The following is an 18,952-nucleotide window of genomic DNA, read 5'->3' as shown; positions in this document are numbered from 1 at the left end:
AAGCACATCCAGCCTGGCCTTCAAAACCCCCCTAGGGATGTGGCTTCCATCACCTCCCTGGGCAACCTCATCTAGTGTCCCACCACCCTCATGGGGAAGAGCTTCTTCCTAAGATCTAATCTAAATCCCCCCTCCTCTAGCTTGGATCCATCCCCCCCAGTGCTATCACTCCCTGACACCCTAAAAAGTCCCTCCCCAGCTTTTCTGTAGGCCCCCTTCAGATACTGGAAGGCCACAAGAAGGTCTCCTCGGAGCCTTCTCTTCTCCAGACTGAACAGCCCCAACTCCTTCAGTCTCTCCTCATAGGAGAGCAGCTCCAGCCCTCTGCTCATCCTCATGGCCCTTCTCTGGACACATTCCATCAACTCCAGACCCTTCCCGTAAGAGGGGCTCCAGAACTGGACACTACTCCAGGTGGGGTCTCACCAGAGCAGAGTAGAGGGGCAGAAACACCTCCACACTTCTCTTGATGCAGCCCAGGACACAGTTGGCTTTCTCAGCTGCAAGTGTACACTGGCAGCTCAGGGCGAGCTTCTCACCTACCAGCACCCAATACTCACACGCTGGAAAAACTACCAGGTTCCTTCTAAATACTTTTAGAAATTCTTTGTAACCAAGCCCAATTTTGAATCAGCATTTCTGTAGTTATTTTTAGCAACCTAACAGAGCTCTGGGGTTTGGTTGGTTGTTTTTTCCTTCCCCCTCTGGTGGACTCAAGAACCTTCGTATGTCTACTTTTGTAGCTACTTACAGCTACAACAAACTGCCTTTTACTGGAGAGACACAAGGTGCTGCTTTCCAAGGGTCGAATCTGGCAAGATCAACTCCAGTCTTCTCCAAAATGTTGGACAGCACTCCAGAGCAAGGGCAATTCCGATTCTGAGTTTCTAACTCAAGCTGTAGAATCACCACAGCAATCTCTTTAAATGTTCTTTGCAGGGAATTGTTATACTGAAGCAAACAGGCAGCAAAATTCAGAAACAGTAAGAGTTATTTCAGCTAGTGCCTAAGTGTGGTGAATTTTAGCTCCACAATACAGAAGTTTTTCCAGGCTATAATATATGCAAACCTGATGCTAGTATGCAAATTTAAGCATTCTTTCAATCAATGCAGCCAAGCAAGATATCAAACAAACAAAACTATTAGAGTTGAAAGAGGAGGAGAAACTTATGTGAAAAGATTGGGCTGAAGGGCAAAAGAAGGGCAGAATTACAGCTAAGGTATACACAGTAATTAAGCATTTGAGAAATGAGGAAAGGATTTGAAAATGTATGTTAGCAGATGGCTTAATTTTCATTAACTTGCTTTCTGGCTGTTACGTGGTTCTCATAATGAAGTTTTCATGAATTAATGCATGTCCTGTGCAAATGGAGCAGAACAAAATGTGTACAATTTACATTAAGGAAAACTTTGGGTTGCATCTACAAGTATTTTTAATTCTTTCCCCTGGTATTTTCTATTCTTCACCACACCCATGCACTACACACCTGAAATACCATGACATGGATTTCTCCGGCTACCCATAGCCTCCCTCCACACTGAACCAATCTCCCTGTGAAAAAAACCCTTCATATGACCAAGAATCTATACTATCAGACAGTACATTTAGTCAGGAGTCAAAGAGAATCGTAGAAAGGTTTAGACTGAAGACACCTCACATATCATCTACTCCAACATCCCTGTCAGGGCCAGGGACAACGCTCAAGCTGGACATGGTTGCACAAGGCCTCATCCAGTCTGGCCTCAAACATGTCCAGGGAGGTGGCATCTACAACCAATCTGGGCAACCCATTCCAGACTCTCACCACCCTTGTACTGAGGAACTTCTTTCTATAAGATCCAGTCTAAATCTACTCTCCCTCAGCATCAAACCATTCCCCCTAGTCATGTTGCTAGACCCCCTGATGAAAAGTCCCTCTCCAACTTTCCTGCAGTCTTCCTACAGAGCTTTCAGCTATTTCTTTTTATTTGGCATATATATATATGTATGTTTTAATATATTTGTTTTTACTTTATATATATATATATGTATGTGTATATATCTATCTTTGTACTTTGGGAAGAATTCATCTCCTCTAACCTTAGATGTCTGCAAGTCAAGCTAGTCAAGACTACTCATGTAGGTGGCTTCTAGACAGAGGAGAGAAGCCTCCCCAGCAATTCCTGCTATTTGAGGATGCCTGAGATAGCTGAAATGAGTCATTCTCTGAAAAAGACAGCTTAGACTAGAAACCAATCTTTGCTCAGCTAAAGTTCAGTGAACCAAATCTGCTTTACATTGAAGTGCTGAACAGACAAAACACCTCTTAACTACGGGTTGGGGGGAAGCCTTAATCTAACAACTTCACTACTGTGATGTGAATATTTTCAACTTGACCTTACCATTCCTTACTAGCATGAACTGTTTCTGGTGCTCTTCAAAAACAATGGCCTTTTGCATGTGATTTTTTAATATTCTAATTTTCATGCAACAGATGCAAGTGAACAGACTAAACCACTGTAATGCAAGGTGCTAGAGCTGGTCAGGGAAATCTGAAGACTGCAGAAAAGACAGTACCAGAAACATGAGAGGGAGAACTCTGACATCTCTGACAACACTGACAAGTAGGAAAAGAGACTGGAATATTAACAAGTAATTTCACTTTAATCTTTTTAACAAATTAAAGGCTTCCCAATTTGTTCTTAATCAGCTTGTACCACAAGCAGTTGCAGTATTCTAAAGCAGCACATGGGGTAGCAGTTCCCAGCCCTGCTGTTTGAATCCACGTTGTTCCTATCAGCATTAGGCTCTTTCAGCAAGTCTCGCACGGTATCACCACTGAACTTCCTTGACTAGGGAATGTTATAGCAGCTGCTACTCACCCTACAATGTATTCTGCAATCAGCAAAATCAACAAAGTATTTCTAACAATGCTCAGTTCAGAACTGACAGATCTACTTTCTTGTTCACAACTGCTTATCACAGCATAGATATCATATATGTTTGCCAGGTGCTTCCTATAGTCAGGATACCTTCACAGAAGCCGCTCACAAAAGATAAGGTCATAAAAGAGATGAAAAATGTGCAAGCTTCATACACTTATGGTTTTATCATCAGACAAAATAGCTTTGGGTGAAGGACTGTACCAGTCACAAACGGCACACGGCAGCTTCTGAGTCAGAGAACGTTCCAAGTTTGAAATGCAGTCTGTGCTCATTCCTCCTGGCAGCACAAATGTAAACTTCAATTGTCAACAGCCTAGTACAGCTGTTTGGAGCGAAGCATCACTCATCAGTTATAATAAAGCGATTCAGAAATGAATCGTGACGAAGGCTGTAGCCCTCTGTACTGCCAGAAGAGAACAGAGATGTGGTGCAGAGGCTTGGGGAGTCACTGACTGTAGACTAAGTCACCAAGGCACACAGTTTGTGTCTGTCTGTGTGCGTGTGTTAACAGGCTGGTGCAGCTGGTTGGGAAGGTGCACAGGCTTTCTTGAGGGCATGGGGGAAGGGACCTTCTCCTTCCTTCTGCCACAACTTGCAGTAGCAGCAATTCCAGACCCAACCAAAGTAGTATTCAAAGACTGTAAATATGAACAAGAGCTTCAGAAACTACAATTAGCATTAAAAACCTTCCTTTGCCATTTGCTCTATCAGAATGCCTCTGAGCAGTAACAGAGCTTGCACACACACACACAACCTTGCTCTTGAATCCAAAGAAACAAATTGCAAGGTGAGAATCATTGCCAGGAACCTCTCTTCAGACACAACACTCACATGACTTTAAGACAACCCAAAAAGTGATTTACTTTTGGCAGCACACACTATTCTTAATACCAGTGAGGTCTAACAGGACCTAGCTGTCCTGCTTGTGGATTACCTCTTTTCAAAGGCTTCGATATATACATTTAACAAGCAGAAAGCTTTCTTTTTAATGGCAAGTTTTCAGCAGATGCAAAACATTCCAAGAACAAAATACATGTAAATAATTTTTAAAATGCATCTTGAAATCAGCTTTTGACTTGGAAATGAGACTTGACTATGAGGATCAAGATACTAAAGAAATAGGCAAGGATGTTTCTATACTGTGATATTTAGCATCTGGTGTGAGGACAAGGTAAACAACCTCAGTGACTACAGCGTGATGCAGATGGGTTTATTCTGCAAGCCCTGCAAGGACAGTGAGAGAAAGACAGAGAGAGATCTGATGCTATCTATACCAGGCTGTTATCACTTCATCTGATGTACATCAGAAATCATTTCAGTGAAGCCCACTGAAGTCAAGACACCCTACGCTTCAAATGCAGTAAGTCTGAACCAAATCTGCCCCTCAGATGACTGATTTGCTAATGTATGTGAAAGAAGCCAGCACTTGTACATGCTCATCCACTGCATTTGATTTCAGATTATATTAATCACCTCAGTACTTTGCTTCTTTGCAAGCAATTATTGTTTTTAGAATAAACCAGACCAGGTTGGAAGAGACCTTCAAGATCATCTCGTCCAACCCATCAACCAATCCAACCCACCCAAACAGCTAATGCTGATTAACAATCCTATGTTCTCCTGGGATATTTGCAGTACCTGTGTGTTACTAGTTGCCCTGAGCACTCTTCAGACCATTTATGCCGAAAATGTCAGAAATCTGTGCTGCCTTCATCCTAACTTTTAGGAACAGTCTATGAATATCCATGTGCTGGTGAGGATCTGTATGCGTGCAAGCTGTTAACCCTCCAAAAGAGCAGTACAAAACCTATTTTGGTTCTTACTGAAATACTCACTTTATTTAACAAAATGACTCCTTGAGACAAGGATCATTTCAGCACAGTGATCACCTTCAAAACCAGTGCTGCTTATTTCCAACCATAACACACTGCTGTGCAGCAAGGTCAGGTCACCTGGAATGAGTCTGGCCTTCCCTCCTCCAAGTGTTTGGCCACTTTGCCTTTGAAGTCCTTTAAAGGCATTGGACACTCATTCAAAAGTTTGGGTTTTTTTCTGAAGAACAGTCAAAGTATTCTGTAAATTGTCTCCCAGACTTTCCTTCCATGAGTGGGTTTTGAAGGAGCAGCTCTCGTGGCATCAGTGACTATCACTGAGATACACTGGCTACTGCAACAGATTTGAAGGAAAACAAAGGAAAAAGGCTTGCATCTTTCCAGTCTTCCCCTACCAACATGTCAAACACTGTTAATTCTATTAAACATCTTCAAGCATCAGCCTGAGGATCAAACTTGCATTGCCTTTGGCACTTGATCAGAAAAGCAGCAGCAGAACATTTTAAAAGCTATTTAGATGCCCCAAACAAAGACTCTGGCTTAGCACAGGTTTTTAACTATTTTCAATGGAAATCTATGAGACTCTAAAACAACCTGCAGTGGACACTCCAGCAAGCAGTATCAAACTCAAAGTCTTCAAAAGCTTCAGCCTATCCTTGACTTAGTCAACAATTCTCCTCTTTCTCTACTGCAGAAATGTGATGTCTTTATGAGAATTCTTCATTCAGCCAGGGAAATAACATCTTACAAGTGATGTGCTGCTGACATCAGTATCATGCACACATCCCACTCTCACGTGATGTTCACACATTGCTGCAGAACTAGTACCAATATATATCTGGTCTCACAAAGTGACTTCTTATTGAAGGGGCTCCAGCACCAGAAGCAGCCAATTCGCTGTCATGGGAGGTGTTTCCATACATGCTGCATGGTTTCAAAACCAGTCCAGACTCATGCCCCAAACAAAGACTCAGCAGGTATAAATAAATGGGTTTTTTCTCTTATCCAGCAATGACATTTGTCCTATCAATACTTATCCAATAATGTCATAAATGTGGCATTTGCTTCCTTTATTTTTCCTGATCCTTTGCGAGTTACCTTCCTGCCAATATCCCCAGGCTGACTTCTGTCCAGTACACAGCCTGTGAGGAACTCTGCTTTCTAGGCTAGGCTTGACAACAATTTCTCGGGGAATGACTCAGAACTCTTCAAAAGCATTCAGAACTTTTGTGTCAAGAACACCAAGTCAGACAAAAAAAATACTAAAAAAGGCAAGATGAGCTTTGGTTCTAGCTGAAATTGCTAAGAGCCATGCAATACACACGAACTGAGAGCGTGGTGAAACTGAGCCTTTGCACGTTTCACGTTGTAAAGAGCTCCCTTACCAATTTGTCATTCATATTCTGTTAAATTTTAGCTCAAATTTAAGTCAATCCAAGTTCAAGCTTTGTGACTTTCTGGCAAGGGACATTACTGGTAATCAAATAATCCCTTTCTTCATAACTGTGATAGAATTCACAATTTCATTGTTCATAAGAAAACCAAAAATGTGCTGACTGAAAAGGATGGAGTTACTCTGATAAAATGCTTAAAGCTGAGCAAGCTGTTTAAGTGTTTCTCTCACTGTAATTCTGCACAGCTCAAATACTGTTTTCTAGTGAGATCTATGCATTTACTTCCCGAAATGAAGCTAGTTAACCTCTTCCTGAGATATATTTTTCTCTGTGATGACCAGTTATTCAATTTCTTGATTAAAAGAAGAACTTGCTTGTCTAACACGGGTCCAATGTGGATGTTAATATCGACATGGATCTCAGCTGGACTGAAAATATGGCCTGAGAAGTTTCTATATGGGTTAGCAACAAAGAGAAGAGTATAGCACAGATGATCTTGACTTGTTATTCTGGAAGCCTTTATGTGCTCTTAAGCGAATGGGGGAGAAAAATACCTCTCCAACCTTTCCAGGTACCTTGTTTCTATTCTAGCAAGAAAAGAGGCAGTCATCCCAGGTCCAGTAACAGTCAAATGAGAGCGCAGGAGAGGTAAAGCACAAGGCAAATGCTGAAGTCCAGATGAAAAACATCTCTGTTCATCTTGCCATGGTCCAACCCAATTCCAAGTCAGCAGACTTGGAAGACTACTGTCAGCAAGCTACCTTCCTTTCTTGGTCCATATCCAGCATCTGACAAACAGTATGGGAGATGCACAGGATATAGCTGCTACATCTGAACAGGATACAGGGAAAATACAGCTGGGAACCCTCACTCTGGGGAACATGAGAGTCCAAAGGAAGTTCACAAAGAAGCACACAATCAGGATGAGGTAACTACTGTGGTTTGGGAAGGAGTAGCACTGTGAGTCCTTGATGGAGACTCTTGTTCCCTGAGGAGATGAAAAGACACCATCCCCTCTGCTGGCTCTGTGTGTCCTTCATTGGCTCAGGAAGCCTACACCAAGGAAATGTAACAAATACAAACAAATGTTCACAAAATTAAAGGAATGAGACAGGAGAACAGAAACATTGCCACAATGGGAAAGATAATGTCAGGTGCAGGGAGGGGGCTTGTCTGGTGCCAAGCAAAGCCGAGGGCTGTGCAATCACCTCTATCAGTGCTCTATCAGTGTCTACACTCCAGCCAAATCCAGAGAAAACAAGGAGTCAAAGATTCAGGTCAATAAGCTTATAGGCGATTTGCACAAACAGCTCCTCCAGCAAGGTAAAAAACAAAGTCATATTGGCTTTTCTTTTTCATTCCTTCTCTTTGAACTCCCTGGTCCAAACACACACTGGAAATGTCAGTGTTATATGCACGAATTTAAAGAGCTGAGCTTCTTAATCCCGTTAAGAAATATGAACAAAGTTGCCTGTAAAGATCTCCTTATTGAGCTCAAAGTGATTATGGTATAGCTGCCTTATGCTGATCCTACTTCCACTTGCTATAGATAAAGAGGTAGAAATTTGTCATGAAATCCATTGCTGAAAAGGAAAATAAAAACCAACCACACATTATTGATTAAAAGGTTTCTTGTTTGGGAAGAAAAAAAACAACCAGTGTGTGTGGGGAACAAAAAGGCACAAGTGTACTTTGGGATCCAGACACAGAAAACAGCAAGCATATTGTTAGTCATTACATGGCTGACATGAAAAGGCAAAGAATATTGACACAGATGCACACAGGCATAGACACACACAGTCATACTCCAGAGGAAAAAGGGACACACAGAATAATTTTGAGGGTGTTAAGAGTTTGGCTGGCATTACAGAGGGTAGCATGATAGCTTTGCACATGGATTATGAAGGGGAAGATTAATGCACACCACAACTTAGCTTTGTATATGCTTTTGCTTACACGGAGAATCACGCTGCAGCTTTTGTGCTCAGCTGCACAACCAGGTCATATGGTTTAACATAAAATTCCCAGTCCTAAACTGGCCTGGCAGGCTAGTGACAAAATCCTGTACAGGTGGAGAAAACTCAGATCAGGTTCTGAGTTCATCGCCTCCTGCCCAAGCAGAATACAAGAGTACAGCAGCCGGTGTACAGTGCGCATGCAGAAGGCCACACACTCCCTGAGTTCTCTTCTTGCTGCCTGAGAACTGTTACATGAGTTGCAGACAGCACTGGATTCCCCTCATCCTTCTCTTCCTCCACAAACCAAAAGAAGCAATGTATGAGGAACTGCATCCAGGCATACACAGCAGTTTGTGACACAGATGCAGAAAGCACTGCCTCACAAAACAATCTCCATCCTACCTCATGCAACCTCTGTATCTTCCTATGCCACCGACTGAAGCACTGCACGAGACAGCTGGAAACAAAAGCCATTTGCTTGCCAATCTGCCAAGAGGAGCGCTAAGGTCACTGAGTCTCCTCCCACTGAGAGCTGGTGCCAACGCTGCTTTGTGATGGAGTAACTATGGGGAGAGTACTACAGGAGTAACAAGGACAACAGCTATGCTACAAGCAAAGGAGAAGACAATTCAACAACATTTTGCTCTAAGGCACAGCACCAAGAAACTGAGATAGGCCTCCTTTATCAGCTTTGCACATTCCATTTGCCTCTTTCTTCTGGAACCAGTCCCACATTCTCTCTCTTGATTATAGTCCTTCCTCCATGTTCTGCTCCTGCTGTTTTCATTCTCTGAACACAGCTACTTAACTATCTACTAATCTCAAGTGATCTCTCTCGTTGCCCAAGATAACTTTTCCTTTGAAAGTTAATCCCTCATTGAACACTTCTGCTAAGAAGGTCATAAGGAACTGTAATTTGTTTAGCCAGTTGCCACCCCTACATAGAAGACAAGGCTCCTACTCTCGCTGTTTACAGAGAGGAAGAGATTTTGCCTCTTCAGAGATACTCTGAAGGTACCTAGGCAGAATGACAGCAGTCATAGGCCATACTGTGAGCTAAGTAAGTTTCTGCCTTCAGTGCCTAGTTTGGATAGTTAAAAGCCTCTGGTTTTAGGTGATTTACATAACCAGGAAAGTACAAAAACCATACCATGGGTGACACCTCACAAACACCTCCTCCCCAACAGCTGTGCCATTTGCTGCCCACATCTCTTCATTCCTGCAGGAATCCCCACTACTCACTTGTCCTCCTCTTCTGGGACAGAGAAGAAGGGGAAAAAAAACAGGGAAGGGAAACCAGGATGCAGGACAGATGAGTATTTCTATCCAGTAAAGTCACCTTAGTCTCTAGAACTGGTCCATACTAGCGAGAGGATAATAGAGAGGAAATAGGAACTCTGCTGTTGCCCAAGCGAAGGAAACCTGTCACACGAGAAAACAGATCTACAAATAGCTTTCCCACCTTGGAAGGTATCTGTGGTTTACAGGCTGCCAACACTAGCAAAAAGTAAAACAAAAATCAGAGAGTCAAGTCCTCAGAACAGAAATTAGGATGCACTGATTTGCTCTCTAACCTATCTGGTAGGGAGCTCATTGGAAAGATTTTATTCATGATGGTAAAGCAAAAATAATTTCAGGCAAAAAAAGCTTGTTTCTCATACTATCTGTTAATACTGAAACACAACAAAGAAATCAAAGGTTAGGAATGATTAACAGATTCATGTCAAAGTAAGGATAACTAGTCTCACTTCAAGTATTTATTATGCCATACAGTCAGAGACCTCTCTCCACTGACAAAAGTCACAAAGTAAATGTATTTGCTTTCCAGATTAGCTTTGTCTTCTTGGGCTTTATCCCCAGAGAGCCTACGTGGTCTCACCCATAGACTACACACTTAAGATGTGACACTGAAGAAGCAGGACAGTGAACAGGAGTCACTAATGAAATCCAGTCTGTGTCTAGTCTCCCACTCCATCCTTCTCCAGGGATATTCTCTCACCCTCACACTAAAACAACCCCAACTTTTCCTCATTTTTTTCCATGGAAATTCCTATGCCTCAGCTTCCACCACTGCCCCTTGTGCTGTCATTGGGCATCACTAAACAGAACCTGGTTCCATCCTCTTGGCACTCACCCTGTACGTCTTTACCAACATGAATGAGGTCACCTCTCAGTCTCCTCCTCTCCAAGGCACAGAGCCCTCAGCTTCTCCTCCTAAGGAAGACATTCCACTCCCTTCATCATTTTTGTGGCTCTCCGCTGGACTCTCTCAAGCAGTTTCCTGAGGTCCCTCTTAAACTGAGGGGCCCAGAACTGGACACAATATTTGAGATGCAGCCTCACCAGGGCAGAGTGTAGGGGGAGGAGAACCTCTCTTGACATACTCACCATGCCCCTTCTAATACACCCCAGAATGGCACTGGCCTTCTTGGCCACAAGAGCACATTTGAGACCACTTCCTCTCAATCACTTGGTACTAGGGAGAATAGACCAACCACTCCTTTCAGGTACTTGTAGAGAGCAAGGCGGTTTCCCCTCAGCCTCCTCTTCTCCAGATTAAACCATTTCAGTTCCTTCAGCCACTCCTCACAAGATTTGTCCTCAGGCTCTTCACCAGCTTCATTGTTCTCTGGACAAACTCCAGCAACTAAACATCCTTCTTGCAGTGAGAGGTCCAAAACTGCACACAGTATCTGAGGCTGGTGGTTTCAATAACTGTTCAGTAATGCTAGTAACAGCAAGAGTACTTTTTGTCAGCTAAGGAAGATGGTGTTAGAGGGGCATGTGAACACACAAACACAGAGTAACTGCAGCCTTTGCTAACAGCAGTTATCACAGCACTTAACTTTCCCTGTTTGTAAAGCATTTCCATTCACAATCTGGTCTCCCTCCCTCCAAAGATTTGTAGCTGCTACACTCTGTTGGCTAGACTGTTTTGATTGCTCAGGATGGCTTGGTAAGTATAAAGAACCTGTAGCACAAAAGTCTGTAAGCTCCACAGAAGACAGAGAGAAAACACATTTTCACGTAGTAAATGCAAGAGCATATCAAGTTATCATGAGAAATGTATGTCAATGTCTGGAAAGCATGGAAAGACAGAGAAATCATCAATATCCAAATGCCTGAGGGGGTTGTGGACTAACAGCAGAATGTCACCACAATAACTCCAGCTATTTGATAGGCATCCTTACCTGCAGAAGACAAATAAAGCAATCAAATGGAAGTCTGGTAGGAAGAAGGTTAAATCAATGATCAAAATAACAGCACATGACAATGCACTTTTTCTGTCAGCTGAATGGGAAACAGCAGAGCCTTGCAGACTGAACACTGGGTAAGAAGAAACTGCTGTGGCTCATGCTAAACCATCTCTATCTGCAACAATTTGCAAGTAACAAATGCATCCAAAAAGGAATTTGCAACTTTAAAACTTATGCTTTCATAAATCACTGGTTTCCTACCATGCATAAAAAGTTCTGTAATAAGCTCTATTTTAATCCCAGAATCTACAGACAATCTGTTGTTCTAGCAGTGTTTCCTAGGCAAAGAGGCAACCAACAGACAGGCTGCATTGCTAGGTTCAGAGCTGATAATTACTGAATTCTGAGGCCTGCTCTCTACAGTGAAATATGCAGAAAATAACACTTTGGGAAGCAAACTTTAAAGGCAAGATGACTCACCTCCCTCAGAAGTACAACTTCCAACACATTCATATATTCACCCCTTAGCAGGCTGAACGCCACTCCTATTTTTAAGGTACTATATTAATAGGACTCTTTCTGAGCAGCTGGACACAATCTGGCCAGTAATCTCTCTCGATATGGGCTACAAGGATTACCTTTATTACAAAAGTATTCCACTTCTTCACAGCTCAGATTTTCAGGCTCAAACTCTGCAGAAAAGTTTTCCTCCAATGGGAAGTCTTCTTTGGAGACAGTATCATTCTCCTCAGACAGGCACTCCTCCTCTTCATCCTCAACAGCATCCTCAAGGGGCCCTTCAAAAAGAATCAGGAACACTGTGGCAAAACCAACTAACAGGATGACGTGAAACAAAACCTTAGTGAACTTACAAGAGGAAGTTTTTAGCCAGCGCTTCCTTCCATAGCTGTCTTCAGAATTTATTAGAACTGGACAAATAAGGTTTCATGGAAATGGAACTGACAGGTGACTGTTTTCCTGATGCCTTCACACCAGAACATGCAGGATGCTGTTAACAAGCCGTATTAATAGCACTGCTGCACAGGGTCTCTTTAATTATTCATCAGGCTCTAGCACTAAGTGCACACAGTTTTAACAATGGAAATCAAAGCAATGTTTGTAAAACCATGAAGACGGTGAAGAGCCTTCTTTTGTTTGCTAGACACTGTTGTTTGATGCTGAATTACAGTGCTTAATAGATTCACATTACAGGCTTCATTTCTCCAGTCAACAGTACCGACGCCAGTGAGCGACTGCAAGAGACACTGACAGGGCAAACTTCAGCTTGTTCTGCCTCAACCAGCACCTGACGGTACCCATGATCATCCCTTTAACAGACATTTGAACAGACTGCCAGTCAATGGACAGGGCTTAGACAAACTATCACTTCATTCCAGAGAGGCCAAACAGCCACCACGGTCAACTACTAGCTGAGGTGTGAGAAACAAATGAGTTAGAGAAGCAAGGCACAAGTCTGAATTGGAAATGGCAGCCTGAGGTCTTTCATTCTACTTCTAGTTACCTAGAGACACTATTGCTACAGATCCTCTTGAAGAGCCAGTGCCTGGCAAACCCATAATGCAGGCTACCAACTGGAATGTAGTCAAACCCCCAAATTTCTTCTTTCTTACACACACAAGTTCCCAGTCATTGGTTAGCAGGAACCATTTGCTGAAGACCTCTTGTGCAGGGGTAGAATTTTTCTCCAGATTTGAAGAGCGATTTGAAAGAACTGAACAGATTTTAATTTAGCTACCATTTCATTAAATGGCAGGAAGTTTCAAAACCCATCTTAAGATTGGATTTCAAAAGAGATTTCATTACACATGGTAGAGGCTTGGAAAAAGCACAGCCTCACTTCTAATTGACCGAGCATTTCTTCCTCAAAATGAAAGCTAGCTGGCTAATGAAAAAAAAGTCATTTGTGTTTGTATGATAGTTTTCCAGCATTAAATACACTGTTCCTAGATAATTTCCCATGCTGAGATATAGTGCACAAATGATTGTTGCATTCCATGGAAAGGGATCCATTTCTGAAAGAAACCAAATATTGACTGGGCTCTAATTTTGTATCATTTGTGATGAACCAGCAACTACCTACATTTAACAAACCAGCAACACTCACTCTAGGCTAGGTTGTGTAATTCTTGCTTCAGAGGAATGTGATGGTTACCTTTACACTGGAATTGACAGGGATTGGTGTGGCATGAATTAATGCAGCTTACCTGGAAGCATGACAATTTGTGCCAGCTGAGAGTCTGGCCAAAGGAGCCCACTTCTGTGGACACACACTCACCAACGCCAGCTGTCACTCCTAAAATGACACTCCTGCATTAAGGGGCTATCATAATGGCTGAAGAAATAAAGGTTCTCACTACTGAAGTATCCACTATTATTACTTGCATCTTCTAGCCATGCTGGGGAAAAAAACCATCCAGCAAGTGCATATGCACAGGGACTGAAGAATGGCTGTGGCACAGAAGGGAACAAAGCACTGGCACACACGAGAGCAGAGCACTGCAGCCACACACGGGCAGCCAGGGCACCTTGTGTGTGACCTGCTTCAAGCCAGAAATGAAAGCATGAGAGGGACTGCCCAGACTACCAAAAAATACCTTTGGGATCTCATCACATTACTACGAGGTGACACTGCAGAGTCCTTTCCTGGAGTGTACTCCTGGTAACACCTGGATAAATCAGCCAGGAAGGAAAAGCACAATGAAACAAGAAATACACTATTCGAAGGGAGATGCCAGTGCCTGCCCTCTGTGAAGATGGATGGAGGCAGTCTGCTGCAGCAGTTCAGAACTGCTCAAGTCACATATAAGCACGCATCAGAACTTCACCTAATCTCAAGGGCTGACATCAGATGCTGCACTCCATAAACCAGTAGGACCCCTGTGGAAACTGAGGGATCCATGGATAAATAGCTTTCTAGATTTCAGGATGCTGCTGCCTTGTCTAATTCACCCATCCAAAACCTAATCCTTGGGACAAATGCTGCCTTATTCCTGTTGACTCACCTCTCATTTTTTAAGTGTTCAAACACATTCAGCTCATACACAGAGCTATAAACTGATAACTTAAACTGATAATTTTAACTAAAGAGCAAGGCATTGTTCAACAGGAGTAAGACCAACCCACAAGAATAACAGCCAAAATAAGTCTGTCTTGATTGCTACTTTCATGTCAAACACTGATGCCTGATTTCTGTGGCTATTCTTAATTATCACCCAATCACAGAGCGAGTTAAAGAAAACAGAGAAATCAAAAGCCACTTATTACTAAGTTTCAACAGACTAAACTCTCTATTCTTGACTACTCCATCTAATTACTTGCACATACATAAGCGAGTATTTTTTCCACAATCTCACAGTAAAGACTGTATTGAATTACACATTATTGACTAATGAAACCCATAAACTCTGCAGGCTTGTGCTTGCCTAATTTGGCCACGTGCTTCCAACCACCTCTCACTGGTATCAGCAACTCAACTCAACTAAAGAACTGGGAATGTATCTGGTTCAAATCCAGAACAGTCAGGTTTCAGTTCACCAGCTGCTCTATCTAGGGGACAACCTACACACAATCTACTCAACTTATTCCCTGGTTTCAAATACCTAAAAATACAGAGTTATAAGGACAAAACCAAATAAATTGTTGAATGCAACAGAGTTTCTGGGAAGTGTTTTCTCTGAGAGTGTTTTAGAGGTTTTTCCAGGTGGCATTATTTTATTACCACAATTCAAAGAGAGTGCAGTCAGTTGCTTTAGTGCTGGATTTTACCTCCCCTGTTTCATTTCAATTGTTGATTTACTTTATTAGTATCCCATCCATTACTTATGTCAATCATGTTACTAAGCACCTATGACACATGTACTATGTCTGCTTTTATTTCAGCTGGGACAGGGTTAAGATCCCATCCAGGTTATACTGAAAAATGCCTTCCAATAACTGCTGATTAAAGTTTGACATTAAAACCAACCATTGCCATAATGACATAGTAGTAGGAGCTGTTTGGATTTACACTGCTGAAATTCGTCTCTCACAGTGACCTGACAGTAAACAGCTCTGAGAGATGATTAGGCTCTGAAATAAAACAGTACAGTTTCAAGCTGAAATGGTTTAAGAACGTAGTTACATAGTTAATTCCAGAGATAGTCGAGAAGTTTGGCTTCCCATTTCAGCCATTCTTTTCCTATTAGCACTTTGTAAAGGAATGTGGTGTCACCGAAGGTGAGGTGATTCTGACACACTTCACATGATTGGTCAAGAATCCCCAAACCCACTAGGTGAAGTCCCACTTTCTCATCTTAAACAGGGGGACTGAAGGCAAATGGAGTTTCCATCAGTTTATTCTACATTCTGCATGAAGCTCTGAACAAAATTAGTTCCTTTATAGAAAGGACAAATGCTTGAGTAGTAGCCAGCACAGGAGACTTTGAGGGGTTTGGTAGTTTATTTATTCACTTGGTACTTAATCTAATGGATATTTATTGACATGATCACAAATATCTATATTATTTATTGGGTTTTTTTCAGACAGAAAGGAAACAATAGAAAGCAGTACAACTAGTGACAGAAATGAAGGAGTCGATGTGGCAGGAACCTGCCTGGCTTGGTGGACCCAGTAGTCCACTCTGAAAAATGCCCACACATACCTGAGACAAATAACAATACCCAGCGAGGAGAGGCTGGTGAACGAGCTGCATGTGCCTGCATGGAGAAAATTCCTTCTGATTGAGGCCACTTGGCAGAGCAGTGTAGGGAAATCTGAACTGTGCTCCCTAATTTGTACAGATTTACAGACACTCAAGCACCTTTTTTGTTCTTCTTGATATTTTTCCCCAGAATGATTAATGTGTTAAATGCTAAACAAAGCCATAAACCTTTCTGGGAGAGGCACGGGCGTTACCATGAAAGCGAAGGTTCAACACCAACGAGGGAGAGAGCCACGCAGCATTTGTTACTCCTTGGGTAAAACTTGCCATCTCCACGCTGGACAAGCCACATTTAGCAAAATAAACCCAAACTGTCTGAATTTTAATGGCATGGTGAAGACTGAGAACAAAGCAACGAAGCAGAGTTTGCCTGCACCTAACTAAAGATGCTTCTGCTAAAATAAAGACTAACTCAAACACAAATCTGAGCACCCAACCCCCTCGAGCATGGTAGTCCTGATACATCAGTGCATGACCCCAGTTTTATGGCACTGTAACTGTAAGGAAATAACTGAAATTCAGTAACATTAAACAGGGTAAGGAACTTCTCTAGTCAGTTCTCATACCCAAATTCATCAGAATTCCCCCTAAATGAAACCATTTAATTGCATGCTTAAGTGAAGCACATGCATGGATGCTTTCCTGTCCTGTGCTTTTCACTTCAGTTGCATGTATCCTACAGTGGGAAAGTATCATTGAAATAATTATCTTATGAAAATGTTAAGTGGTTAAGCTTCCTTTCCACCTACCAATATTCTCCTACATTCCCAGAGCAGCAACATAAATCAGTGCTCTAATGAATTAAGAATGCTTCAGAAAGCCTACAGTACTTGACAGTGAGTGGCTGGGGAGAGGTTAATGAGAATAATTAGTAGTAGTAGTAGCATTAAATAATAACAACTCTGATAAATCAGAGAGGCCTGAAATTCACTGGATCAAGATCATGCATTTTGCATGTTCTCTGCTGAGCTATTCAGTGTTTCCTTGCTGCCACATAATTATCATCAGCTTACAGTAAAACACAGATACGTGATGCTCTCCGATCACAGAGAGAGAAAAGCTTCAGTAAAGAATCAATCTGTTTGTCTCCTATTTCAGCAAGACCATTTTCTTCTAAATACAATCACATAGGAAAACCAGCAGACAAACACTTTATACTGACTCATATCACAGAGAACTTTTTTCCCCTACAAATTCAGTTAGGAACATTATCAAACACGGTTCCACTTATTTCATTCTAAATGTGGCAGTCTGGCCAAAGACATCAGACAGCAGCTCAGTGTTTCTATATAAGACCTCTTAGCTACTTCTGCAGCCCTCCAGTTAACTCCAAAGACTGGTTGTCTCCAATTCCTGTGTTGTTACAGCAGCCTGGAGACAGGTTTAACAGTGTGCTGAATATCCTCAACAGCAACAATCCAGCTTCTCCTTTTGGGGAATAAGTTTTATAAGGCGCTACCAAAAACACATCCCAAAGTTTCCCGCTGGGAAGCTGGCTGTCTTGGGCTTTGCAGGAATTTGCTTAAGTGTCCAGGCTCCACTATTGCCAGCCTTATACATCCAGCCAAGGCGAAGACAATGACTGATGAAATGCAGGAGATGTGTACAGGAGGTAGAACTGGTCACAGGAAGAACAGACACTCGGTTTGTGTGGAGCACTAGGAGCACCAGACGTGCAACCACCGTGACTTTGCAGGAAAGGAGAACCTCCAGTCAGGGGTATCTAGATGACTCACAGAAAGGCAGCTCATGAGTCTGCAACTAACATTGTAAGGTGACAATAAAAGGAAAAGGGTAAGAGGTTTTCCTACTGAACTAATTGCTTCCCCTACCCCACCACCCTGACCTCTTGACTGTCCATGCTGCTTCTCTCTTGGCTTTTAGTGTAGAAAAACCAGTTACATACACTCCTTAAGAAATCAATACTTGTCAAAAATAAGCCCAAACCACTCCTGCTTTTTCTCAAAGGCTTCCTTTTTCAGTCCATTGAGTATCTGTTTACCTTAACTAAGTTATGTCTTCCTGTTAGGTTTTTACAGCCATACTTGAGAGATGCAATGCTACCTACCTGTGGGTACTGAGCCTCCCTAGTCTGCCATGCAAATCAGATGAACTTCACTAATTCTGTTCAGACTGGAAGATTGTGCCCAGCTGCGAGCGATTCCTTACATCTTCATCGTGGCACCCAAGCAGAATGAACCATTTCTCACTTTCAAACTGAGGGAAATATTATGACTATGATTTAAAAACCAACTTAAAGGGAAAAGGAATAGGGGGGGTGGGGGGAAGTTGCTCTTTGGGCATGATAAATCCACAGCAACCTGAGGTAACTGAGCTTAAAAGCAAGAATAAAGTATAAAAGTTCTTTCTGTAGCAACAGAACAAACCCAGACGATTTAAAGACACAAGGCCTTCCTGCAGCCACTCACTTTTAACAGGAGTTGCATCAGGGGATCTGGCAGGAAGGAAACAGTTTTATTAATTTTCCCCTTATCTATCAGAAGAATGCTGATTTTTTTTTCATTTATGTTCCTTGCCTGCAGGTAGCAGACCAAGAAAATCATATAGCAGAAATTCTTCTTTTGATTAATTTCTTTCCATGTGTTATGTTATTTCTTATATATAATTGATTTCAGGTTTTGCTCGTAGCTGTACATCTTTTTTATATCTGTACCTACTGCCTCCCTTCAATCAAGAAAGTTGAAGGAAATTACCTGAATTTTGTTAAGTTTATTAAAAAAAGAGCTCTGTGAATATTAAAATTGAGTTTTGAAATGCTAATACAAGAAAGATATTAGAGAATTTTAATAGTAGGTTCAATTTGACCCACAGACTATTGTAGAAAGGGTCAAATTTTATTCAAATGATTTCTTTACAGCAAAAAATATGAACCCTTTGATTTTATAAAAGCAGATTAACATTCTT

At 42.0% G+C, this 18,952-nt stretch overlaps 1 protein-coding gene across 1 annotated transcript in view; it reads right to left on the bottom strand.

The window, feature by feature from the left end:
- ZFPM2 (zinc finger protein, FOG family member 2) overlaps positions 1-18,952 on the bottom strand; it is a 301,378-nt gene that overhangs the window by 230,347 nt on the left and 52,079 nt on the right. The window contains exon 2 of the mRNA XM_068161271.1: positions 11,945-12,103. Coding sequence (XP_068017372.1) covers positions 11,945-12,103 — 159 coding nt within the window. The remainder of the gene's footprint in view (positions 1-11,944; positions 12,104-18,952) is intronic.

This window comes from Melanerpes formicivorus, unplaced genomic scaffold (genome assembly GCF_026170545.1).
Source record: "Melanerpes formicivorus ecotype bairdi unplaced genomic scaffold, bMelFor1.0.p_v2 SCAF_56, whole genome shotgun sequence".
Taxonomy (NCBI): Eukaryota; Metazoa; Chordata; class Aves; order Piciformes; family Picidae; genus Melanerpes; species Melanerpes formicivorus.
Note: the sequence above shows the minus strand (reverse complement) of the source record. Positions and strands in the feature narration are given on the sequence as shown.